The 25,322-nt window shown below is 45.0% G+C and overlaps 1 protein-coding gene across 13 annotated transcripts in view; it reads right to left on the bottom strand.

Annotated features, from left to right (window-relative positions):
- The window catches only part of Itpr1 (inositol 1,4,5-trisphosphate receptor type 1), a 330,113-nt gene that overhangs the window by 47,925 nt on the left and 256,866 nt on the right, over positions 1–25,322 (bottom strand). For all 13 annotated transcript variants that reach the window (XM_029535575.1, XM_029535574.1, XM_029535578.1 and 10 more), the window contains 7 exons: positions 19,813–20,013; positions 18,250–18,360; positions 15,852–15,947; positions 12,870–12,992; positions 11,561–11,665; positions 7,437–7,629; positions 2,063–2,185 (listed from right to left, as the gene is read on the bottom strand). In XM_029535575.1, the coding sequence (XP_029391435.1) occupies positions 2,063–2,185; positions 7,437–7,629; positions 11,561–11,665; positions 12,870–12,992; positions 15,852–15,947; positions 18,250–18,360; positions 19,813–20,013 (952 nt within the window). The remainder of the gene's footprint in view (positions 1–2,062; positions 2,186–7,436; positions 7,630–11,560; positions 11,666–12,869; positions 12,993–15,851; positions 15,948–18,249; positions 18,361–19,812; positions 20,014–25,322) is intronic.

Genomic DNA, 25,322 nt, shown 5'->3' with positions numbered 1-25,322 from the left:
TTTGTGCTGACTCCCTGACTACTCTCACCTCCACTGATTAGAATCTTTGTTAAAGGAGATAACTCCCCAGAGAAATACTGTAGCCCTGTGTTCTGATCAAATCTTTTCAAATATTAACCCTCATGTTACCTAAAGTGGCATTTAAAGAAAATACATACATACATACATACATACATACATACATACATACATACACACACACACATACACACACACACACACACACACACACACACACACACCCTGGGTCTGTGTTTAGATCACGCTTCGGGGAGGAAGTAGTCATTCAAAGAGTGCCTTCAATGTAAGTTAAGTCCTTAAACTGAAAAGTCCTTGAAAGGGTACGTGGCATTATACAATGCTATCACTTTAAAGTTGGTCCTTAAGTATACTTTTATTACACATGTGCTGCTCAGATCTATGATTGTATTATTCAGTTCAAATATTCTCAATGTTTTCCTGGGTCTGATTCTGGGGCTTCTTTATCCTATTAAGTGTCATACAGGAGGCAGGTTGTTATATCTAGAGGTGAACTGGTAGGCCAAAAAGCTCCAAAGAAAAACTTAGCTAAAAAAAAAAAAAAAAAACCTTCCTGGAAACTGGGCCACACAGGACTGGGAACAAGGTCCCCATGCTGGAGCACCTGTCTAGCACGCATGAGGGCTTCCACTTCATCCCTAACATGGTGAGGAGAGAGAGGGGACACGAATAGCTAACAGAAGAGGAGCCTTTTGTGTCTGCCACCAGAACCCCACAGTGCCAATGGCTCTCAAATACCAGCTATCATGCTGAGGGTCCCCAGTAGAGAAGCGTTGCCCTAATCTTTGCCTTTTTTCATCAAAATGTGTTGAAGTCTCATGTGGGTGTCTGGAAGGAGATGGTGGGTGGGGGAAATCCACGAATGGTCACAGGCAGCTCTCCACAGACTAAACACTCAAGGAGTACTGGCTACCATCTCAAGACTTGCCTTACCTCTGACCTGCAAAAGGGAAAAAACATTCCAGAGGTTTCTTAGTCTTTAGCTGAAAACCACTTCCGAAGCATGGTACAGGAAAACATACAGTGTCTATGCTATAAGATCAGCTTGGTGTGCTGTCTCTCTTAACTTCTTGGATGCATGCTTTCCCTGTATGTAAGACTTGGGGCTTAAGACAATTTCTGACAGGCTCAATAGCTCCTCCTCCTGTTTCTAACTATTTTAAGTTTACTTTAAAACTAGATCTTGGGTAAAAGCTAGTATTTCATCTTATCTGCGAATGGATAACTGGGATCCTAAATGGCACTAATGGTTTCAGTGACAGGATTTAAGACCCAAGACACAGCCTTCCGGATGCCATCAGCTATTTCTTTGAAATTAAATATATTTAACCAGCTACAATAGAATACACCAGTGTTCGGGCTAGTTGTATGTCAATATGGCACAAGCTAGAATCATTTGAGAAGAGGGTACATAAATTGACAAAGTGTCCCCATCTAATTGGCTTGTGGGCAAGCCCATGTTGCATTTTCTTGATTGATGATTGATCCCTGTAGGTGATTTGACCCCTGGGCAAGTAGTCCTGGGTACTCAACATTCAGATTCTCGGGCTTCAGAATATTTTTTTTAAATAAGACTTTAATAACATTTTATTTTAGACCTGGATGCCAATGGGATTACTTAATATTTAATTTATTTAAGAAACGGGTATCTCAAAATGAAGTGCAAGTTTGTGTTTTTCTGCAATGCTCTGTTAGCGAAATCAAAAGGTAGGCAGAGCTAGCTATGAGGACCAAGCCTGAGCAGCACTCTATCATGGTTTCTGCCTCCAGATTCCTGCCCTTATTTCCTTCAATGACGGATTGTGATGTAGAAGTTTTTCTCTTCCCCAAGTTGCTTTTGGTAATGGTGTTTTATGACAGAAACAGAAACCATAGAAAAATAGAAAACTCAGGATGACAGCCTATCACCAGAAGGCCATAGCTGGAGAGGAGGAGCCTGGGTTCCAGGCCAGCCTGTGCTTCTAGCAAGACTGTGTCTCAAAAAGATAAGGCAGAACACTTAAGGAAAGAAAGGGATGGTTACCTCCCCTCACTCCTTTAAATGGATAGAAAAACGCCACCAGCAGGTTCATCAGGACGGCCAGGTTGAAGGAGATGCTGCTCCAGAAAGACATGTTTCGGGCACACCAGTACAAGACAGGCTGGGCTGTGGAAACAGATGAAGCCAGTGAGGTTGTTGACTACTGCATGTAAGAGGGCTAGAGCTTGCCACGGCCCTTCCTTCTGCTAGATCCCTACAAGTCCACTCTTGTTCCCAGTCTTGATCCCAACAGTAAGAACAAGAATTTGTTTCAGAGCTGGCACACAGTCACATGACATCAGGTCACTGGAGAACTCATGAACAGAAGCTTCATTGGGGTACAAGGGAGGAGAAGAGAAGGGCAAAGGCTGGGCCATTGAAAAGTCCTTCATGCCCTGTCAACTCCACCAGTTAGGGAATCTGAGGGTTATCCAGAGTTCAAACATTGAGCTTCTAGTTCTCCCCCAGATCTCCAGTACCAGATGAGATGCCCAAGAATTCAATTAGCCTTTCAGAAATGTCAGGGAGACAGAACATTCAGAGTTGGTGCAGCTGAGCCTTTGACTGGGCCTGGTACCATTTTCTTAAACACCCCATCAATTCCCTAGTGCGGGACAGTTACCCCCTTTTCACCATCAACTTACTTGTCATTACCCTCAAATGACATAGTTGATCTTAAAACCAAGGAACTGGGGAAACCAGATAGGGATGACCATGGTCAGCAGTGGAATATACATTCAAAAGCTCCAAGAGAGAAAAGATAGGACACAAAGCTCTAAGTTTACACTGATGTGGCCATGCAGGGGACAGCTTCCACAGGACAGTCTTGTTGGATGTCATTCCCTCTGCTCCAGAGCACAGCACAGGATATGAGAGACAGGATCTCTATTTTGTCCCACCTCCCCACCAGTGCAATCTTCTTCATAAAACTTTAGGACAGCAGCCAATGATAAATCCTAAGACCCTGTAATGATGCCTGCAACAGCAGCCAAGCCTTTGGAAACATCTATCCAGAGAGAGTTATGGCACAATTAAAGAGGTCTCTGGTAATTTAGTAACTGTTGATAATCATGTTGGAACTTGGTCACAGGCAATGTTTCAAAACTGTTGAGTTATAGAGCTATGAGCAATCATCTTGTTTGAAATTCTTCATCTTCAAAAATAAGAGAAACCAATGCCCAGATATTGGAGGAAGTATTCATGATCTTGTTTTCCCAATTAGTGATCATCTGGAGTTAGTAAAAGGGACTAAGACAGATGGCCAATGTCACCATTCAATGGAGGAGTTGACTAAATCCAGTCAACTGCCAGGTAGCAATTTAATATTTTGTAAAATAGTTGTGAGACAAAAATGGAATCCTCTTTTGAGTCAAGGTTCCATGTAGTGTCAGGTAAACTCAAACCAACCACACAGGTTAGGCTGACCTCGAATTTCTTATCCTCCACCTCTTTTTCACTGAGTACAGGGATGGCATCTGAGTGCTACTGTGCCTACTTTATATGGTGCTGAGGATCAAACCCAGGGCTTCACATATTCTAGGCAAGCACTGTATAACTGAGACACATCCCAAGCCTGCTGAAGCAAACTGGAGATAAGAATTCATCTCATCTGGCTGTAGCAGCCACTGGTACTTCTTTGGGGACCAAAGTGGACACTTCTGATACACCTAACAAAAACACCTGAAAAGAACAGGAGAGCTGAATGGCTGAACAACATTGGTGACTGCCGAGGCTGAGAGACAGCTTCAGGAAAACTGACAGCGCCCTCTCCACACTTATGTATGCATCAAGAGCTCATAAGAAGTCCAGAAATACAAAAAGCTAGCAGAAATCTGTGGTGGTCCTTGGAAGCCAGAATTCCTTGCGTGGGAGTATGTCCCCTTCAGTACAGCTACAATAAATGAACTTTAGGGTATAAAGCTCACAAATTAAGTCGAATTTCTCAAAGCTAATATTCATTATGCTCTCATTTTGAATCTAAACAAATAATCAGTTCTACAGCTCAAATAGTTATTAATCCAGGTATAGAGTTATGGTTAACGATCCACAATATCTTTACACTTCCTGTGGTACATTGGACTAGGTCCCATCTCCCTTCTTCACATAAGCTGCTCCTACATCCTAACCTAGTGGTAGTTCCCACAAACGCACTGTGCTTTCTATGTTCTCCCCCTGCTGTGAGATAGCACATGTCCCAGTCTTTGCCTAATTACACAGTCCTGAGTATGGCTGTACCTGTGCTATGCTTCTAATATGAAGAGGATACTTTACATGCAGGCATGAGATTTCTAAGAGCAGATCATAAAAGCTCTGTGGCTTTCTCCTCACTCTTGCTCTTCAATCACTTACTCTAAAGAAAGCAACTGCCATGCCATGAAGATCCCCCAGATTCATTGGAAAGGTCTATGTGCAGAAGAAAGGAACGCCCTGATTTCAGAGCTATTAGAGCGCACAAAGAAGTGGACTCTTCAGGGTCAGGCAAGTGCTGAGATGACAACAGCACTGGACATTATCTCAGTGGGGACCTAATGAAAGACCCTGAGACACAACTATCCAGCTAAGCCACTCCTGACCACAGGAAACTATAAGAAAATGAGTATTTGTTGTGTTAAGCCATTGTGTTCTGTGAATGATTAAAGCAATTAACATACCATGATGCTCACAATGTCTGAAACCTCAGACTTCAGCTTGTGAATGTGTTATGTTACATGACAAAAGGGACTGACAAAGTCTTTCTAGTAAAAGGAGGAGGCAGAAGATTCACCCTACCTAGATCTGGATTTTTTTTTTTTTTAATTCAGTGAGAATCTCACCTGACTTCCAGAACAATAAGATAGTACATTCATGTTCTTGTAAGCATCGGAGTTTGATATCAAAGCAGCAGGCAATAGAACATACCTCCCCATCCCCTAATCTCCTGGGCTGTGTCTATCCAAATTCTGCTAGATGTTACCACCATTCATCCTCTTCTTTCAAGTCTTTCCCCATACTTCTGTAACCTATCATTGCTTGATTATAACCCTGGTCATAATCAGCTTCATATTGTAGCCACTTAAAAATCTGCTTATGCTGCCTGTCTTCTTACAGAGGGTTAGTTCCCACAGGAAGAAATATGCACACTGCCAAGTCCCCCACTGTACCTTGCAGCATGCTGTCTTAGTTCCTAAGGATTGTAATTTAGTTGGACTGATATACTTGTCACACACCAGCAGAATGGAAGAACGCTGGTACCCAAGACAGACAAAGCTATTTAAATAACTGCATCCAGGGCATGTCTCGGTCACAGTGGTTCCTGGTTTGTTTTCAAGAAACTGGGCTTTTCTGGATGACTTAGGACACCACACAAGCAAATACTACCTCTAATGTAATAAGCATGAGGGAAAATTCCAAGCAAGAAATGGTCAGCATGAGCAACTCTCTCTTAGCTTCCTCTTGCTCTGTCATCTGGGTTCCACAGCCTAGAGTCTCTCTTCACCAGAAGTACGATCTTCAGGTGTCAGAAAGGGATGGCCCAAGAAAGTATGCGTGTGCATAGAAGGGTGTGTGTCTATCTTTCAAGAAGAAATCAGGGAAGGGCTTCTGTGGAGCAAATCAAACTGGGTGTTTAACTGTTTGAGAATTAAAAACGTTTGCGGAACCAATTTCTTCTAAAAAGCAAATTTCTTGATCTTTATTTTATATGCATGGGCGTGTAGCTTGCATGTATGCATGTGTATCACATGATGTCTGGTACAGAGGCCAAAAGAGTGTGTCAGATCCCTGGGAACTGGAGTTACAGATGGTTGTGAGTGGCCAGGCAGGTGCCAGGAAGTGAACTCAGCTCTTCTGCAAGAGGAGCCCAGGCTCTGAACTGCGGAGCCATCTCTCCAGCCCCATACTGATTTCTTAACACTACAGAACACTCACATCAGTAGACAGACAGACACTGAGGGAGAACTGCCTACTGACTTCCCATCACACCAGTCACAACCATGACTTCAGCCAAAGGTAAGCCAGCTTTGCCAACACAACAGAAAACTCTGCACACTTGGCAGAAGTAACCTGCTCAGGAAAAGCAGAGTGTTCTATTTCAGTTCTGCTTCTAATGAGTACATCTCTCCCCTTCTAAATACTGGCTTTGTTTGATTCACTTATTGTTTTTCCATTTTTCTCTTAGTCTATAGCTTTGGAGGCAATTAAAAATTTTCAGATGACAAGTATTGTTGTCTTTAAACTTCCCTAAAACAAACAGTATTTTTTCAAAAGCCAGGAAGACTGAAACCAGAGAAGACATTAGCTATACTTTACTAAAAATCTTGAAACGATGAGGCGGCCTCTCTGGAGAAAATGAATCTTTGTTGCCCACTGGCTCCCAAAGGGTCTGGGGATGGGTACGCTGCCTGCCTGTGTCCGAGGAAGCGGTAGGTGGTGGGGGTGGAATAGAGAGCGCTTCTCCCCCTCGGTGCTAAGGACCTGCTACTACCCTGACTGCACAACTCTTTGCCGTGTGTGAACCCAGGAGAGCAAGGGGAATCGAGGAGGAAGGCAGACAAGGTGAGCCTGGTGAGGAAGGCAGGCCTGGCTCTGCTCAGACTGGCGAGGACCAAAGATAGCACAAGAAGTCCCGGAAACTGTTCTCTCTTACCCTGGCCGCACCCTGCGGAAAGCCTGAAAGATCTCAACTAGAGCCCAGCTTTTTTTTAAAAAAAAAAAAAAAAAAAAAAAAAATTCCTGGCTCCCAACTCACACACAAATAAAGCATGATCCTTTAAAGTTGGTCATAACAGCTGCTGCCAAGTACACGGCTGGTGCTGAAGGATCACATTAAAAACGCTAATGAAAACTGGGAGTCCAGAAGCCCTCTGGGGGAAGCGCTATAAATGTGCCTTAGACAAGTAATCTTCATTTGACTTGGCTGGCTTTGTCAGGGGACCTGCTGGTGAGCCACGCTGTATCTTATATGGCAAACAACTGTACTGCCTATAAAATGACTGGGAGTTCTGACCCCGAGCTACTCCATCAGAGGGAAAAGAGAGAGTCTCAGGAACAGGTGCATCCGTCTGCACTCTCGGCCCGAGGGGACCATCCAGTGCAGGAAAAGGTCTGGACTTTGCTGGGTCTAATTAGTTTCCATCGGGAAACACCTAAATTACAGGCACGCTAAGCCATCCACAAAGCTCCTAGGCCAACCGAATCAAATGCTGTGTGAATGTAGTCCATTTAGGACCCTTAGATTGGACATGGATATTAAGATAGCAAGGTTCTCTATAGTCAGAGGGGGACACCAACACCAACCGTTCCTGACTCGCTTGTCCTTGGAGGTGCACACACTCCCCTGGGCAGGTGTGAAGCCTCAGAGCTGCACATTCCCAGAGCGTGTCCACGCGCTGTGACTCACCTCGAAGCTTCTTTTGCCAGTTCATCTCGTTAAAGAGGTCCTCGGAGCGCAGGAAGAAGTCATTGATCTTGCTGCCTTGCTCATCCCGCTCTGTGGTGTAATATATTCGAAGTTTCGATTCCTTAGTCAGGAATTCACAGATGCTGGGCACGGGGAAGACGATCTGTTCCATTGTCCGGTCCAGTCTGACAATCTAGGGTTGACATGGAGGGTAAGCGGCTATTCTCAAAGTCTTTTACGCAGACTCTTTTGCTTTGCTATTGGCAGTGAACTCTGGTTTCCAGGTTCAGGATAATGTGAATCTGTCTGACTTGAAAGCCCTTAGCTGTGTGCATGTGTGTGTGTTAGTGCATGCACACTCCCAACATAAAAGTTTTATAAAGTCTGTAAGAATTTGTCTAACCTAGAACTCCATTCATTTAAATATGATCAACCCCCCCAACATCTTACTGCTCCTCCACTTTTTAAAAATTATTTTATTAGATATTGTCTTCATTTACATTTCAAATGTTATCCCAAATGTCCCCTATTCCCTCCCCCTCCCATCCTGCTCCCCTGCCCACTCACTCCCACTTTTTGGCCCTGGCATTCCCCTTTATGGGTCATATAAAGTTTGCAAGACCAAGGGGCCTCTCTTCCCAACGATGGCTGATTAGGCCATCTTCTGCTATATATGCAGCTAGAGACACGAGCTCTGGGGTACTGATTAGTTCATATTGTTGCTCCACCTATAGGGTTGCAGACCCCTTCAGTTCCTTGGGTAATTTCTCTAGCTCCTCCACTGGGGGCCCTGTGTTCCATCCTATAGATGACTGTGGGCATCCACTTCTATATTTGCCAGGTGCTCCTCCACTTTTAAATACTGGTTTTTAATTTTGTGACTGTAGCATGGAATATTTCTTTTTAAAAAATAATCACTAGAATCATAAAAGTATTATAGTTACACTCTACATACTCCCAAGGTACTTTAAAATGATGCTGTTTTGAGACTGTAGATTAAACAATGTACAACCATGACTAGATATTGCTGAAGTGCTTGTCTCAACAAACAACTGATAAGCTTAAAGACAACCAGCTCAATTTCATAAGCTGACAAGCTCAGCCAGGCTAGAACTCAGCAGCAATGAACACCAACACTGTAGAGTGTAAAAATTAGCTGATCAAAATGAACAGACGGGAAACCCATTTCTCATTTTCTTTAGGTATGATCAGCTTTCATCTGGAATAATTTATACTGTGCTTCAGAACATTCAGCAGGGGCTGGTACTGTACAATGGAACTTTCTACAATGATAGGGCAGTTCTTGGTGTGTCCACGAGGACAGCCACTAGTCACAAAGGCCACCAAGCACTAGGCACATGCAGTTACTGTAAATGAGCAATAGAATAATTACTTGCATCTAATTTTGATTTACCAGGCACGGCTTGATGGCTATCATCCTAGATAGGGCAATGTTGGGTCATAGTATACACCTCACCCACTATTCTTCCTCAGATAGCAAAACTGGGTTAACTCTGAATAAGATCTTTTAGAGCAGACCTTTGCTCTTCTACCACAGTTGCAATGCCTTCTTACATCTTGTCATAAGGTCCAGAATGCATGACATCTGAGCCATATGCCCACTGCCTCTGGGAGGGCATCGGTGGTCCTTACACTGGCTTTGTGCTGCTGCAGGGGTGGGTGGCTGTGGGTTTGGTCCATTTCCTCCTTAGATGGGCTCCATCTACAGAGTAGTCTGCGTCCAATTTTAGGACAATGTATTAAGTCACGGTTTCAAGAGCAGAGAGTTCTAAAAGGTCACAGGCTGTAGTACACCAGAGACATGGCCTCTTGGCCTTTCTACATTCTTCTCCAGAAGCTGGGGAGGTCAGGTGAAGCCCAGGGCTGACGCCCTTGACAGGAAGAGCTTGTTCCCTCTCTCAATACGTTTGTTCCCTGATGGGGCAAGAGAGATGACTCAGGCCCAGTTGGAGTGGGAAACTCTTATGGAGGTCAGACAGGTTCTCACGGCTCTGACTGCGCAAGTACAGAGGAAAATGATCTTTATATCAGGGCCTCCTGAATCTAGCTAGAGCTCAGGTTTTGGGGTGTCGGGGGCTCAGAATCACTCTGCTGTCAGAATGGTTTTGCTTCAAAGCCAACCTGGTTTAAGTGGAAGTGTAGCGTGTGGTTAATACCTAGAACCTGCCTGGGACACGGGCTCAAGGACCTATTCCATAGATTTGTTAGGAAGTGACCACCTGCTTCACACAGACTAGCATTAGGACACACACTCAGAAGAGGCGTGCAGCTGGCTTCAGGAGGAAAAGGGAGGGGAGAAGAAGCCTCCTGGCAAGAGTTACATTCTATGGCTGAAGAGTGAAGAGTCCAGGGTCTGCTAGCAAAGCCCAAGCAGCTATGCCATAGAACCTTGGATCTGCATACATAGCCCTCAGGGGAATCAAAGGGAGGGCCCCGGCAAGGCAAGGGCTGGATTCTGAGGCTAGGAACAGTTTTTAAAATTTCCTTGTTTGGGTAGATTTAGCAGTGGGTAGGAGTCAGGAGGACAGAATGGCATTCCCTCTTTATCCCTAGTAGTAAGAGACGACTTTGTTCCTGCCTTTTCTCTCGGTCAGGCTTCAGTCTTCTTCCAACTGGGCCAGAGAGTTGGACACTACCTCCTGATTCTATTCATCTTTAACCTTCTCCACTGCCAAGCTTGTCTCCTAAAGGATGAAGAAGACAGCTGGCCTTTTGGCTAAGCTTCTGGCCAGAATCAATAAATCCAAACTATACGCTTGGCCTGGCTGATTGAGTTGGTCAAACGAGGCATTTCATCAGGAGGGCCCGGAGAGCTGAGACAGCAGGTAAGGAGAGGCTCCCAAGAGCTTCCATTCTGAATGGGTCATTCTGCCCAACCAGTCCCTTAGGTAGGCCTATGAAATCCCTCTACAGACAGTGATAATAAATTCATTAGCAAAACAAGGTACAATATCCTGACTATCTAGACCCTGGAGTCAGACATGTTTCTTTTCAGACACTAAGAGACAATGCAGGTGATATAAAAGGTCAGGGGTTGGACAGCCTGGGATTCATACTCCAGCTGTGAGCCTGAGAGTGAGAGAAGTTAGCACCCTCACTGAACGTTACTGAAGAGCTCTTCCACTATCCAGGTAGAGATGATGTTATGCTGTGGAGGAGGTGAGCGGGTTTTGTCTTGTTAGGACTCATAGAGGATGGTGGGGTTCCTGGGCGGGGGAATGCTAGCAATTCCACTGCTCAGAGAAGAAAGTGCAGACGTCTTCCTAGGACAGTGTATGCGTCCATTGCTCTGTGTTATTTCCGCTCCTTGACTTGCACATTTTCACGTTGATTCACTCCCTTCAGGCCAGCATGCCTTCTCCTGAGCACCCCTTACCTCATCGTTCCTTGTAGAGGTCAGGAAAGCTCCTTCCTCTGGGAACTGCTCGGTTCAGTCCTGTGTCTCTGGATTCTATTCCTTCTGAACAGTCTGAACAGACCTCCTATAATCTACAGGACCCTCTGCTAGACTTCATGTGCATATATGTTCATATGTGCGGGTGGGTACATATACAAAGACAGGTCAGAGTCAACCTTGGTATCTGTCAATCATCAGGTACTTTCTCCACCCTGTCCCTTTTTGGAGACAGTTTTCCCTCCAAAATTGACCAAACTGTCTGTAAGTAGGCCAAGCAAATCCAGATCTGCCTACCTCTGCCTTCCCAGATGCACTGAGACCATAGTGCATGATAATACACCTGGATATTTCATGTGGATTCTGGACATTGAATTGGGTCCTTGTGGTTGTATGGCAAATGCTTCATCAACTGAGCTGTCTCCTCAGCCCTACCAACTTGCTTTAGCAGCTGGCCAGAAGTTGTAATCAAATCTATATGGATCTGCTCAGTGTGTCTCCCCTCCGCACGTTAAGCAGTAATCATGATAGTTTTGATCAGCACTGGAAATCTAGTACCTAATGGGTGGAGCTAGAAAACAGGAAGCACTTCAACACTTTTATTGCTCAGAGCAGTGAGAACACGCCAACCCTGGTATAGGGTACCATCTACTGCAGGTCCAGGCCTTGCTACCGAGTATTCCCTGTTCATGGCTTGACCGGTTCATACCTCAATTTGCGCTGTGTGCTTCGCGTAGAACTCCAGCGCTTCATCCCCATCCACCTGGCCTCCAGGCTTCAGCATGGTTTGAAGTTCTTTGTTATGCCGAGCCAACTAGAACACAAGCAGAGAGAAACTGGGTGTCAAGGATTACAAGAGCTACTTTTAAACTCTAAGCTTCTTTCTTTCTCATGTATCTCGGGGTGGCCTTGAACTTGTGATGTAGCCGAGGATGACCTTAACCTTTTCATTCTCCTGCTTCTTCCTCCAGAATTCTGGTTTTACGGATGTACACCACTGCAGCCAGGGCTTTTTGGATGTTAGGTGAGCACTGTATCAGCTGAGCTACACCCAGCTTTTCGGAGTTTTAAAAAAAAAAAAAAAATTGCAAAATGACAGGCAGTAAGCCAAAGGCCAAGGTACCTAAAGAGAGAGACTTGCTCCCTCTGGAAAGCTCTGCTTTGCGCAGAGGCTATTTTGGGAGTCTGGCATAAAAGAATGGACAGTCCATGCCCATGCAGAATACTCCTTTTCTCTCATTTCTTAAGCTAGGCAGGAGGGACATGAAGTTTTCTGTGCACCCCATTAAGCCTCCATTCTGGGGCTACTGAGAAACCCTTTCAGATGCTAGATGCCGAGTATGGAGGCGATGCGGGCCAGGGGAGTGTCTGAAATCATTCAGTACGTATGTAGGGGCAGAGACCTAGTAACTCCAGGTCTCTTGTCTTCCTTGTGTTATGCCCAGGTCCTGTACCCAAGTTTAAAAGAGGCTAAGGAAAGGACATATCAATCTCCACTGGGCTTCAGCTTTCCCATCCCCACCCAACACCTGAAGACACTAGTAAACCCAAAGAAGCAACTGCAAAAACCCAGACACTTGGGAAACGGTTATGAAATATGGCATGTTGGTGTCAGGGGAGAAAGTATCACCCAGAAAGGCAAACAAAAGGAAAACTGTAAGGACATGTTCCCACAGATCCCCAAATGTGATAATCAAGGAGGCTCAAGTTTATTTCTTTAGGTTGTTAGGAGAGACTCATTAGTATTTATAAAAGGCCCAAGACTCCTTTTCAGGCACTCCAGACAAGCATCCTCAAGAGTAGATGTGCATGGGGATTTCCAAGTCCCCGACCTACCATACTGGGAAAATGTCCTGGAATTCAGCCCCTTAAGGCAGGTGGGCAAACACACCTGCAAGCCATGTTCACATGGGTACGATCACTGCTAGAAGAAAGCTTTCCAGGAAGAGTCAGTCTCAGGGTGCCTCTGGCTTAGCATGCTGGTGCTGTGTAGAAGGGCAAGCGAGAGAAGGCTGTACCTGATGAGCGAGGATGTAGATGTTGTGGCCCACGTTCCTGGGGGAGGCAGCTCCATCCTCACCGTTCTCCCCATCCTCAAATTCCACTTCACCTTGCATGTAGGCCTTCTTGATCACTTCCACCTTTGGGTAGGAACAAGAAAACACATCTCCTGTCTCAGGGCTGACCCCTACAGGACTGGCATCTATAGCTTAGACAGCTGTCTCCACTCCTGGAACAGACACTGCTCACCAAGGACTACAGCCCACTCCATCAGGCTTGGATGCAGCCCAGACCCCTTAGTTATAATGATCCCGGGAGTAAGCACCACCTTCACTCACAAGAGAAGTTTGCTCACTTTGCTTGGACCAATACATTCAATGGCTGCCTTATAACCTTCTGCTCTAGAAGCCAATGGTGAGAAAAAACATTCTAACGGGGGAACAACGGGTTGTTGAGATGATTGGCTAAAAGGGCTTTGCCAGTCAAGCTGCAGTTTGAATCCTGGAACCCGCAGTGGAGAGAGACAGCCTATTTGTGATTTCTCCATGTTCGCCACTACCACCATGAACACAAACGAGACACACACTACCACCTCCAGTACTACCCAAACCCTTGAAAATGGCAAAATGTCACCCCCCCCCCCCAATTTTCCTTAGCCCACTGCTTCCTTGGGGAGTTGGTGAGGGAGAGTGCAGATTAGTAAGAAATCCATTGGCTTGAGAAAGTAGTACAATTACTTTCTGTTAAAATGTAATGCTAACAAACTGTTGCCTGCAGAACCACACAGCAAACATTCTGTGAGGTCTCAGAGGTCACTACTCCTTTCTATATGTAGAAATGAAGACACAAAAGAACATTGCTAAGGTCATGGTTAGTGAACTAGGATTTGAACTTAGCCACTACCCTTCACAGCTGCCTGTCTGACTCTAGGATTCCGCACAACCTCCTAGCACCCTGCTTAGAGCACGGCACTATCTGCTGACTGTTCTCACTCACGTTGGTTCCCTGGGTGAAGAAGCTGGGGCTGCTTACATCTAAATCCCTCCCCTTGGCACTCGGCACGATGCCCTGCCAAGCTTTCCTAAATAAACATGTCATTCAGAATTTAATAATTCAAACACTAAGAGTAAATATGTTCAGTTATATTAAGAATTAATCATTTCCTTGGATGATTCAGAAGGTACTTCAGCCTGGGGCACTGTCTTCATTGCCACTGGCCGTTATCTGGGACCTTCTCATTATCCACGAGGAAGCATGTGGACAGCCACATACTCTGCACTGACAGTGGGTCAGCCGCTGGATGTTACTTCAGGGATGAGACCCTCATTCTCTAAGCTTGTTTTCCAAGCAGTTCTAAAACCAAACCCAGCATACTATATATGCAAAGAACATACATAGGTACATGCATGCATGCATACATGTGCACACGCGGATATGTTCTGCATTTTCAAACTTCCTTCCTATTTGTCTTCTTGGAGCCCTGGTTGCTACAAGAAGACTTGATCCTTTCTGTGACCCAGAATAATCTTCCTAACCAAAAGAGGCGACCCAGGAGTTGGTGGAGTCATAGCAAAGGGTCCTGGTACTTGTTCTACCTGTGACGGTCTTGAAGAGACATGACATATTCTTAATTCATATGATCTGAATTGAGTCCTATGCAAGGGCCATTCTGACCCTACTAAATAATGACCCTTGGCTACTCAGTTACCCCCAGTTACATAATCTGTTATGTAAACTCTCAGAGAATCCAGTCTCTGCAGAGAACTCACTCCCTGACCTCAGGGATCAAAGAACCAGGCTGCTGTGAACTTTTATTTAAAGGATACATAAAGGGACTTTGGTCTGGCCTCTAGTGCACATCCAGGTCACCAGGAGGCAGAAATGCTTTAATGCCCTCATTTAAGTCTGTCAGTTACAGTTTATTTGCATGGAGCAAAGTCCAAATAGACTCAGCTCATATCTCCCATCCTTGAACACTGCTCCTTTCACAGCTCAAACCACCAACTCCCAGCACGGGGAGTCGCAGTCTATCATAAATGTCACCCTTCGAAAATAAACCAGGTCATGTTTCAAGGAAACAAAAAGCAAACACCAACATTCAAATTAGACTCCCCTGTTGTTCAGACGACTCCGCCAAGAACAGATTCGAATCTGTAAGTCTTTAAAAGATGTGGTAGTAGGCTATGTATGTGTGGTGACACACCAGTCGTCCCGGTGTATGACATTAAAGGGATCATAAGCTGGGATACAGCAAGTCATCATTTCAAACAATCAAGGCTGTCAGGGAATGGTGGGAATGGCAAGCCCATAACCCCAATTCTTGGAGGTAGAGGTAAAGAATCCAGAGTTCAAGGAAAGTGTCAGCTGCACAGTGAGTCTGAGGTCAGCCTGGACTACGTGGGACCATGTCTCACCCTATTATTCCTAACCCTGCTTCCTTGCAAAAAGAAAGCAAAACTGCCCAAAATCAAGAGCAGGGAATGTGGCTCAGTGGTAGAATGCTTGCCTAATAATGAATATAGAGAGGAAAATGGACCTCAATTCACATGAGGCTATATGCCAGGCACCATGCTGAAAGTCTGATGTGACTCCTGTGTTCTAGACTTTAAAATAACCCTTCAATGTAAGTAATATTACTTTCTCTTTTACAGATCTGGAAAGCTGCACAGCTCAATGAGCTCAAAGAACTGCTTAAGCTGACATAGTCAAAAGAACAAGCTCCAAACCTGAACTCAGACTCACTCACTGCACACTGGTCTCCATGAGCGAGCAAAGGGGAGGGAAGCTTTCATACGTGGTCTGTGCTGATAGCTCAGTGTGAAACATCCCGTGTCCACTGCCATCCTTCTCTATGTAGTCATGGGGCTGGATTAAATTAATCTTGATGTTTCTGGTTTGAGGAATATTTTCAGAAGCTCAAAGAAGCAGGTCCATTATTCTGTCCCAAATTTCACATTGAGTTCCATGGTACTCCTGTCAAGGGATGGGTGGCAACTCACCAGCTCCTTGGGTCTCATGTTGTACAGGATCCTCTCTGCATTTTCACTATCATGTCTGCTTTCCATGATGGCCAGTAGTAGCTTCGAAGCATTGTTCTAAATGGAGAGAACCAAGGGAAGAAATATGGAGGAGCAGGCTGGGCAGCTGCCTGGACCTATGTGCCCAGCTGAATGGGTGTGCACAGCAGAGGACCTTCATCAGTCAGGGGCTATGCTCCTGGGAAGCTTAGAAGCATATGGACAGAGGCTGAGCTGAGTCTAAGAGGCCTGTGTCTGTAAGGACATGCACTATATTTTTGCAATCTTTGACAACCCCTGGAACCCCAGAACAGGATGAGAGGTTGTTCAGGAGCACACTTCAGACACTGCCTTCAAAAATGGTCTGTTAGCTAGTAAGCCCCACAGCAGCTCTAGCAGAAATAGACAATTTACACAAAGGTGCAGGTGGGTGTGGTCTTCTCACTGTAATTTCATGGAATAACATTTGCATATAATCTATGTATTTTCTTTGTCTACTTCATCTCTATATTATTTGTAAGACCTAGTATGGCATAAATGCTGTATCAACACTCTGGGGAGTAAGAAGAAAGCAAAAGGTGTGTGTGTGTGTGTGTGTGTGTGTGTGTGTGTACATACAGTATAGATACAATCTTTTTTTCCCTAAATATTTTGTTACTCAATATTGTTGGACAGAGATGACAGTCAATAAATGCCATTTCTCCCTGTCCTAAAATACATCAACTTTCATGCCTCTGATAGCCTGACTAAATATGCCATTAGTTACCAAAAGTGGCCCAAAGGAACACTTCACATCCAGTGAGGCCTAACTTCCTATTACGTTAACAATGTCCATATGTCCACACCTGGAGTTTTGTGGCTTGATATCATTTGAGGTCCTAGGTCTGCAATTTATATACTTCTTTGTATATAGGCCTCAAAAGTTAGGGTTTTCTTTCTAGGGGTTGGAAGTTGAGACCAGTTTTCCTCCCCAGCTTTGGTCATAGAAGTCCAGTCCATTTACTGTGCTCTCTGTCTTTCTAGCATAATCCTCAGATGGCTAAATTTATTGGAAAAGGCACTGGAATGCCAACCAGGAACACAGCATGTCTCAATCTATTTCAGATACTCATCATGTACTTTCTGATAAATGGTAGCCTTACGAGAGCTTGAATGATATTCAAGTAAAGTATAAAGTATTTATCAGAAGGAAAAAAGCGTGCTAAAAAATTCCATTTAAACCATATGTTCTAATCAACCAGGAGTTTGGACTCTCAGTTCTAAATACTAAAGGCAAAATAAAATTAACCATGTAGTTCCTGGAGAAGTCTGTGATCTTCCAAAGGCCTTGTCTTCTGTCGCCTTTCATGCAATAAATACAGATGAGCTTTTCAGCTCTCCTTGGTAATTCAAGGCTATTTCTCAGTCATGATAAAGTCCTTACTGCTGCCTCTGGGTATAAGAGAGAACACAGATCTCAACATGCCGTAACGTGGGAACAGCAGAAGAGGAAATGTGCTCAGAGATGCTAACACGTTTCCAAACAGCATCCCACACCAGGGTGGGTTGCAAGGTCAATTTTCGAATTGAATTTTTTTTTTTTAATCCTTGACAATCTTTGGAACACCCCCTACTCCCACCATACCCCCCCCCTCCACACACACACACCCTAGAACAAAGGCAAGACATTGGAGCAACAGCACACAGACCTTCAGGAATGGTCTGTCAGCTAGTAAACCCCACAGAGTAAGTGCCTTAAAGCCATCATTTAACTCCATAAAGCTGTCTCCACAGGGCATCAAATGCTAGGGTTGCTCCTAGCTTGGCAGCTCTGGTCTCCCACTTGTGACAATTTGAAGAACTCATCAGAGGACTGGAGGCATATTCTTATTTTAAGCTAACATTATTAGCCACCCTTCTGCACAGCCAATGAAACAGAAAAAGGTGAACAGAAAAAGGTATCCCTTAACTAAGTAAAAATAGTTTTTTTTTTTTTTTTTTTTTTTGAGATACTGGAAGGGCTCAGTTGTACTGTTCTTCTGCTGGCCCCTATCCCCAAAGGCAGTAAGATCAGAAATCATAGAGAAATGGCCTTTCTTTTCTCCTTCCAACCCCCAATAGATTTCAGAATTGAGGCTTTTCATTCTTTCTGAATTTGTTTCTCAGTTTGGGTGACAGCTCTTCACTCTAGGTGAGCTGAAAAGCTGGTACTCCCAAGGTCCTTCTTTGGACAGAGGGAAGTTCTGCATTTCATGCAGAATGGACAATGTGGGTATTTTGACCAGTTAAACAGAATGTCTTTGGTATTCAGTTTCACAATACCATCTGTGTCACACGCCTGGCAAAGCATACATTGACTTTTCCCAAAGGCTGCCTCCTCTAGCTCTTTGTTTCCACTTGCCTTCAGTTCTAACACAAGGTCCATCCGCTTCTTTCCCAGAGGGTTGATATCATTGAGAATGAGGGCTGTGATGATATCGATGCCATTGGACTCGTGGGTGGCGATGCAGTTCTGTGTAAACAGGCACACACACAGGCATTTACACAAATGCTGGCCATAAATCAGACGTCAAAGGCTAACAGGCTAAACTGCTATTTCAACACAATGCTCACCACTCCCAGTAACGTCGTTTGGGGAGAGTGCAATTTTCCGTGAGAAAGTGGTAAAAATAAAAGACAGATGAAGATCTCTAGTTTCAGAATTAACAGTAAACAGTAGGAAAGTCCCCATACACCCTAACTGATAAATTGGCTGAGTCTAATCCAAATAGTGCCGTGCAGTCGGCTTTGTTCTTATAGGAAAATTTGGTGTGTGACTGATACCAGGATCTGAGCCCCCTCTCCCCTTTAAAATTGTGTTCCGTTCTCTCTACCCCACTCATCTTGTGAATTTGATACTTCTGCTTAAGGCTTAAGCTTGGAGAGCAAGCTTTTGGCTCAGTCTGTATGATATCAAAATGGAACAGCTTCCTCCAATTAGGATCCTTGACTGCAGAACAAGTCAGCCTATTTGGTTCCTTTCAATAGGTCTTGGTGTAGCATGAAGATAAACTTGAGGTAGTAAGAAAACTCACATACATATGTCCAGAATCGGTGGATTTCTGTTTTTTCTTATGGCTAGACCTATACCATCTCCTTCCAGGAGAAGGAAGTGGATCTACCAAAAATGTCTTCACACTAAGACTACTGTTTTCACAGATGGTAAGTTGTCTACTTTAAACTTCTCTCCTTGGCGTGAAGGTCCCACCTCCCGTAACTAACTTAGCACCACATACTTTCCCTGCCCATGGAGTATAGAACCGACCATTTCAAGCCTTCACCCACCAGCTCTCCAGCCAGGAAGGAACTACCATCTGGAGCTAAAAATCATAGTCATTCTAGTCTTGAAGTGTAAACTAGAACTTTCCAGATGCCATGTGTGAGCAAGGATTCTGCTTAAGAAAAAAAAAAAAAAAGATATAGACTCTACTCCACAGTGACACTTCTTGTGAGCTTGGGCAAGGCTAGCTGGTCTTTCCTTTCCCAGAAGACCCTGGTGTTAAATCTCAACTACAAATGTTCTCTGCATCCACGCACTTTCACAGGAAGCAGGTGTTTTCTACTTAGCTGGGTTTTGAGGAGTTTCAGGGAATCACTTTCTGACCTTTTCTAGTATTTAGAATAGGTCACAACTCTCAGGTGCTGCTTTCATTCCTACCGTCTTACCCCTAAAAGTCAGTTACAATTGGACATTTAAACTGAATCAAACGAGACTGAGTCAAGAAGACAAGGTCAACCTCATGTATTCACTGGGTCAAGGTCAAGTTCTGGATTTTGAAGAAGCGGCACAGAAACGTCTCCCCTGCTGGAGGAGCTCCTGTCTTAGGATCTCCCTAAGAGCGACAGGCAGGGGTTTTACATCCTCTGTTAACCTTTTCGAAAATATGTATTTCCTACTCTCATCCCAGAGTATAAACAGAATTACCTGGTTCTCATGGCAAGGCCCTTGACAGTACTCCGTCAGACTCTCTAGGGTTTGGTTGATAAGTGCTACATTCTTTTCATTTATGTACAGTCCGAGAAGACCAAGGCCTCCGGTTGTGCTCCCGCAGATACAGTCCAGAAACTGCAGTGTCTCACACACCAAATTGTAGTTAGTCTTGTTATTTTGGCAACGAAGGAAATTCTGCAATGGGGGCATGCAAGAACAAGGCAAAAACGAAGAAAAATAAAGGTCATCCATTCTGCTACTTTGATTCTCTCTAGTAGGCTGGTGTCCCGGAATCGGGACTATGATCAGCTGCTATGATACAGGTGCAAGATGGGCTAGAAGAGGCTTCATGGCTCAGGGAGAGTCAAGCAGTGGTCTTGCTCCATAGCTACACCACTGGCTTTTTTGCAGTACATGTCTATATGAGATTCAGGGAAGAAACAATTCTCTTGAAAGTCCATTTCCGGTTCTTCTGGTATGAATTTTCACTTTTCCATTTGTTCCTTTAACAAAATTAATCTGGGTACAGATGTAGATGTGGTGGATGTGTTTATGTGTGTGTATGCATGAATGCTCCTGGGTGTATGTGATATGTGTGTACACACACACACACACACACACACATATATATATATATATATATATATACTTACACACAAACACACACACACACACACACACACACACACACATATATATATATAAATGTTAGGTATCTTCCTTAATTGCTCTCCATTCTATTTATTGAGCAGAGTCTTTCACTGCACCTGGGTTTTATCAACTTAGCCAGGCTGGCTGCACAGTGAGCACCAGTGACCACTGAGTGCTGGGTTTACATGCATACACTGCTATGCACAGCTTTTTACATGAGTGCTAGAGATCTGAACTCTGGGCTTCAGTTGCATAACAAGCACTTTACCAACAGATCCCTCCCCCCCAACCTCTCTGCTTACTTCTTCCCTTACCCTTGCTTATCATCTTCTTATTGGGTGGTTAGGGGTGTGTGCGTGCTGAACACAAGACTAGTGCTAAGTACAGACACCACAAAGCTAGATACTAGAGGCTGGCTTAAGGGCTGGGAGGTTAGCTCAGAGGAAGAGAGCCTGCCTAGCACTCATGAGATCTTTGGTTACATCACTGGCACTGAAAAGAACTGTCTTACACACACACACACACACACACACACACACACACACACACACACACACATCCTGGAAGGCCGCTGATGAGCGTTTCCCCTTACTAAAGTAAGGGGTGAAAGTAGGTGTGCATGTGTGTGTGCGCATGTGTGTGTTCATGTGCATGCGTGTGTGTGTGTGTGTGTGTGTGTGTGTGTGTGTGTGTGCGCACGAGCACGCATGTGTGTGCGTAAGGAGGTATTGATGACTATAGGCCAGCCCTACTTCTGCAGGAACAGTCAGCTTCCTGGTAAGCTGAGAAATGAACAAGATATGCTGCAAGCTCCNACACACACACACACACACACACACACACACACACACACACACACACAGAGTTTAGCAGTAGCTCATGACCATTTCCCCTTACTAAAGTAAGGGGTGAAAGTAGGTGTGCATGTGTTTGTGCGCATGTGTGTGTTCATGCATATGCCTGACTGTATTCTCCAAGAGAAACAAAGCAAGATCCTTCCTCGACAAGCAGCGCCTAGGTAATCTCATGAGGCTGGGGATTCTAATAAAGAGGAACTTGTCTGAGAGGCCAGTCATAAGACACAAATCAACTACAATATTATTTATCTCAGAGTTAGAAAGCAGGCAATGTTTACTGTAGAAATTGGGAAGTAAAAACGGTAACATCAACACAAAGGCACAGTGGACATGAGCTTTGATGTGACTCCACTTCTGTTCATAAAGTGTATACTGGACACTCACAATAGCACTGTTTACAGCAGCGGAGAAATGGAAACAACCCAAATACCCACCAATTGTCTGGAGATATTAAGACAATACTTCACTCAATAATAAGGATCCAGATCCTGGTAGGGTTCAGAGGAAGCACAGACCACTGAGGAGTCCTACCCTGTGGGTTTTCCTAAGGTAAGTGAGTGGGGTTTTTTTCAGGGCTACAGGAAGGCAGAGAAGGGTCTCACTCAGTTTCTTTCTTGCTGTGACTACCAAAGGAAGGTGCTGCCTGTCTAAAGGCCCAACACACAGGGTTAGAGGGTCCTCAGCCTAGGCATTGAAAGGATCCGGATGCTCAAGAGGCAAACTCACAGCATCCCTTCTGCAGCCACCACAGGGACACCACTGTTCCCAGTATGTTTGTCTCTGCTTCATGAAGTCACTGCCCCCCCCCCCCCCCCGTGCTCTCTGGCAGCAACAATCAACGTCTTATTGCCTAAGCACTCTTGGGCTCCACACAGTATTTCCTCTGTCTGACACACTCTCCTGGCCTCTCCTCTGACTCCTCTTCCTTTGGGATGTAGTATAAAGTCACTTCATCCAGGAAATCCTGTCTGCCTCTGGAGCACCCCCATGTTATGGGACAGGAGCCTTATAGGATGCCGTTCTGTTTTCAATGCAGGTAGGCGGCATGGGCTCCACACTGGAGAGGTCCCGTGGTACCACTGAGAACATCCCTGGCTCAGTGTCAAGGGCAGCTTACACAGGGCTGGCACTACCTAGCTGCTTTATCAAAACTGAGTGCAACCATCTGAATTCAATTGAACGAATGGAGAAAAGAAGACAAAGAAGGCCATCAGTTTACGTGGTCTCCAGGGGAGGCCACCTCTCATGGTTTTTGCAGTGTCTGGTTGGAATCCCCCTTGTCCTAAAGGCAGCTCTATTTCCTCCTATCTTTTACACAGACAGACACATACTTCTCACCGAGGGGCCCAGGGAAGCTTTGTTAATCCACCTTTAGCACACAGCACATTGCCTCGTCAGCATGAAGAAACTCTGGTCTTTTCGGGAGGGTGAAGTGGGGGCTGGAGACGGGTGAGGAAGGGAAAGGTTTCAGGCCTGTGCTCATGTAGCCTTGGGCCTTTAACCTGGGGACAGGGAAGCTCAGGCTCAGCAAACACTCAAAACCACACACTCAGGTGAAAGGGCAGTCCTTCATTAGGTTTCTGACTAAGCAGGGCTTGCTTAAGGCAGTGATGGCCCACTTGGCAAGGCCAAATTCAGTGGCTTTCTCTCCACTGAACATCTACCAACAGGAAAGTCAAGGTTATAAATATGACAAGAAACTGGCGTGAGCCCAGAGACCGCTGCCTCAGAAGGCTGGGGCTTCCTCTGAACAGATCTGGGTTTCCTTGCACCAGGGAGCCAACCACTCCTGCCTGGCAGTCATAAGAAAAACCGAGGGTCATTCCTGGATCCATTGGTGGAGGCGGTAGGTCAGAAGCATCTTTTTTTTTTTTTTTGGAGACCTTTATTGGCTTTGCAGGTGAGCATGTACAATTCTTTTTTTTTTTTTTTTAAATTTTTATACATAAGTACACTGTAGCTGTCTTCAGATGCACCAGAAGAGGGTGTCAGACCTAATTATAGATGGTTGTCAGCCACCATGTGGTTGCTGGGATTTGAACTCAGGACCTTTGGAAGAGCAGTCAGTGCTCTTCCCCGCTGAGCCATCTCTCCAGCCCCAGAAGCATCTTTTAAGAACTCATCTGATATGTACAAAAGTATCCCACTGTCTGCCAAAGGGTGGCATTCTGAGTAGGTATGCGCTACTTCCTGTCATGTTCAGAACGAGTGTCTCACAAATGTAAGGCCAGTGGGGCAGGTCACCCCCTGATTTGTGGATAACCATGCCTCTTCCTTAAAATTGATTTTTAAAATGACCACACTGAGAGATGAGTTTCATGACTGCACTCTCACACATATCTTGAGAGTTTTAAGTAGATGGTCCTAACCTACCAGTGGATCCGGGAACACCACAGGGCACTGAAGACACCTGAGGTGCCCAGGACTGAGCCCTGTGCTCAAGAGCTCCTACAGATGAGGGCTAGGGGGAGAAGGCATTGGGACTCTCTAGTTTCCACTCTCGACAGGACAGTTCTGCTCTGTGCTACTCGGCTTGAGCCCGTCTCTGCACAAGATGTCTTCAAACAAAGGATTCTATGGTGAAGAAAAAAAGTTGCTTAGAACCACCTGATTGGAAAATCTTCATATACCTTCAAATGTTACCTTGTTAGGTCTTTTTAAAATATGTGAGTATATCCTTCATGAGTACACACACACACACACACACACACACAAATGCTGCCCCCTGGTACCCCCAATTTTCCCTAGAGCAGTATAAAGACCTTACTAAAAGCTGCCCTCTCCGGAGATCCCAAAGGTGTAAGGTGGAGGGAGAGTTACATGAAAGATAAAGTCTAAGACTATACAAGTTCTGAAGACTTCCAGCAAGAAATCATGAACTTGTGCAGTTAGTTAGGGCCTAGTTCTATTTTCCTGCTCTAGAAACATGGACATGGGGGAGGGGGAGGGAGAGAGGAAGAGAAAGACAGGGCAAGTCCATGAAACCGGAAGGCAGCTCAGAATCCATCTATCGGGACTGTCCCTGTGTCATGCACAGAGGCATCCTTGGTTGCTTAGCTGGGAACTCAGCAAATATTAGCTGTTCGGACCCTTACAGCACTTAGCATGTTGTCTTGCAATCTCTGATTGGTCCCAGTCCTCCTGCTCCATACCCTCAGACCTGAGGGATGAGTGAGGTCTGGTCACCATTAGTGCTGGGTCCTGAATATGTGTTCTACAGTGAACATGACAGGAATTGCAGCCACCTATTTCTTTTGGGGAGCCTAAAGTTGGTGGTTGTCAGTGACACCACAGGGAAGAACAGTACAGAACACCAATCCCTATGCTTAGCAGCATAGTGGAACCCCAAGTCACAAAGATGCCACAAATGAACTGCTTGGGCCTAGATTCACACAGATTACTTACTCTCCCCTTAGTCAATCTCCCTTCTGGCCAATGATGCTGTTATAAGGTAGAGGGACAAATGACATCACCATCATGAGACACAGGGGTACCAGCCAATGAGACAATACACAAACCCTGGAGCTTGGGAGAAGAAAAGCTAGGTTCTGCCTGAGCTGAGTCTCATCCAGTGGATCTGGGCCTAGGGTGTCTGAGCCTGACGCAGTAAAGTTTGAGCAATGGGTAACCAAAGGGACATCCAGGATCCCATCCTCAGATGGTGACAAGGTAAAGCTCAGAACAACGACACCTGAAGTGGACCACTGACTGCCAATCATACCTTGACACATGATAGGTCACAGCATGGCCAATGGTGGTCTTATGGGGGAATTCCTTCATTTTAAGGTCTGGCTCCATTTAGCCAGTTGATGACCCTAGAAATTAGATAGTTTTTAAAGTTCAGGGTCTTTAGAGCAATTTGATAAAATAAAAACAACTGAATGGATTAATGTTAAAGATGTCTCTTAGTTCCATTTCATTGTTCTGTATTATTCTTCACATGTCTTTTCTTTATGATGGAGGTTAACTTGGCAACACTAAATGGTCCAGCCACAG

This window comes from Mus pahari, chromosome 2 (assembly GCF_900095145.1).
Source record: "Mus pahari chromosome 2, PAHARI_EIJ_v1.1, whole genome shotgun sequence".
NCBI lineage: Eukaryota > Metazoa > Chordata > Mammalia > Rodentia > Muridae > Mus > Mus pahari.
The sequence above is the reverse complement of the archived record's forward strand: the minus strand, read 5'-3'. Positions and strand labels throughout refer to the sequence as shown.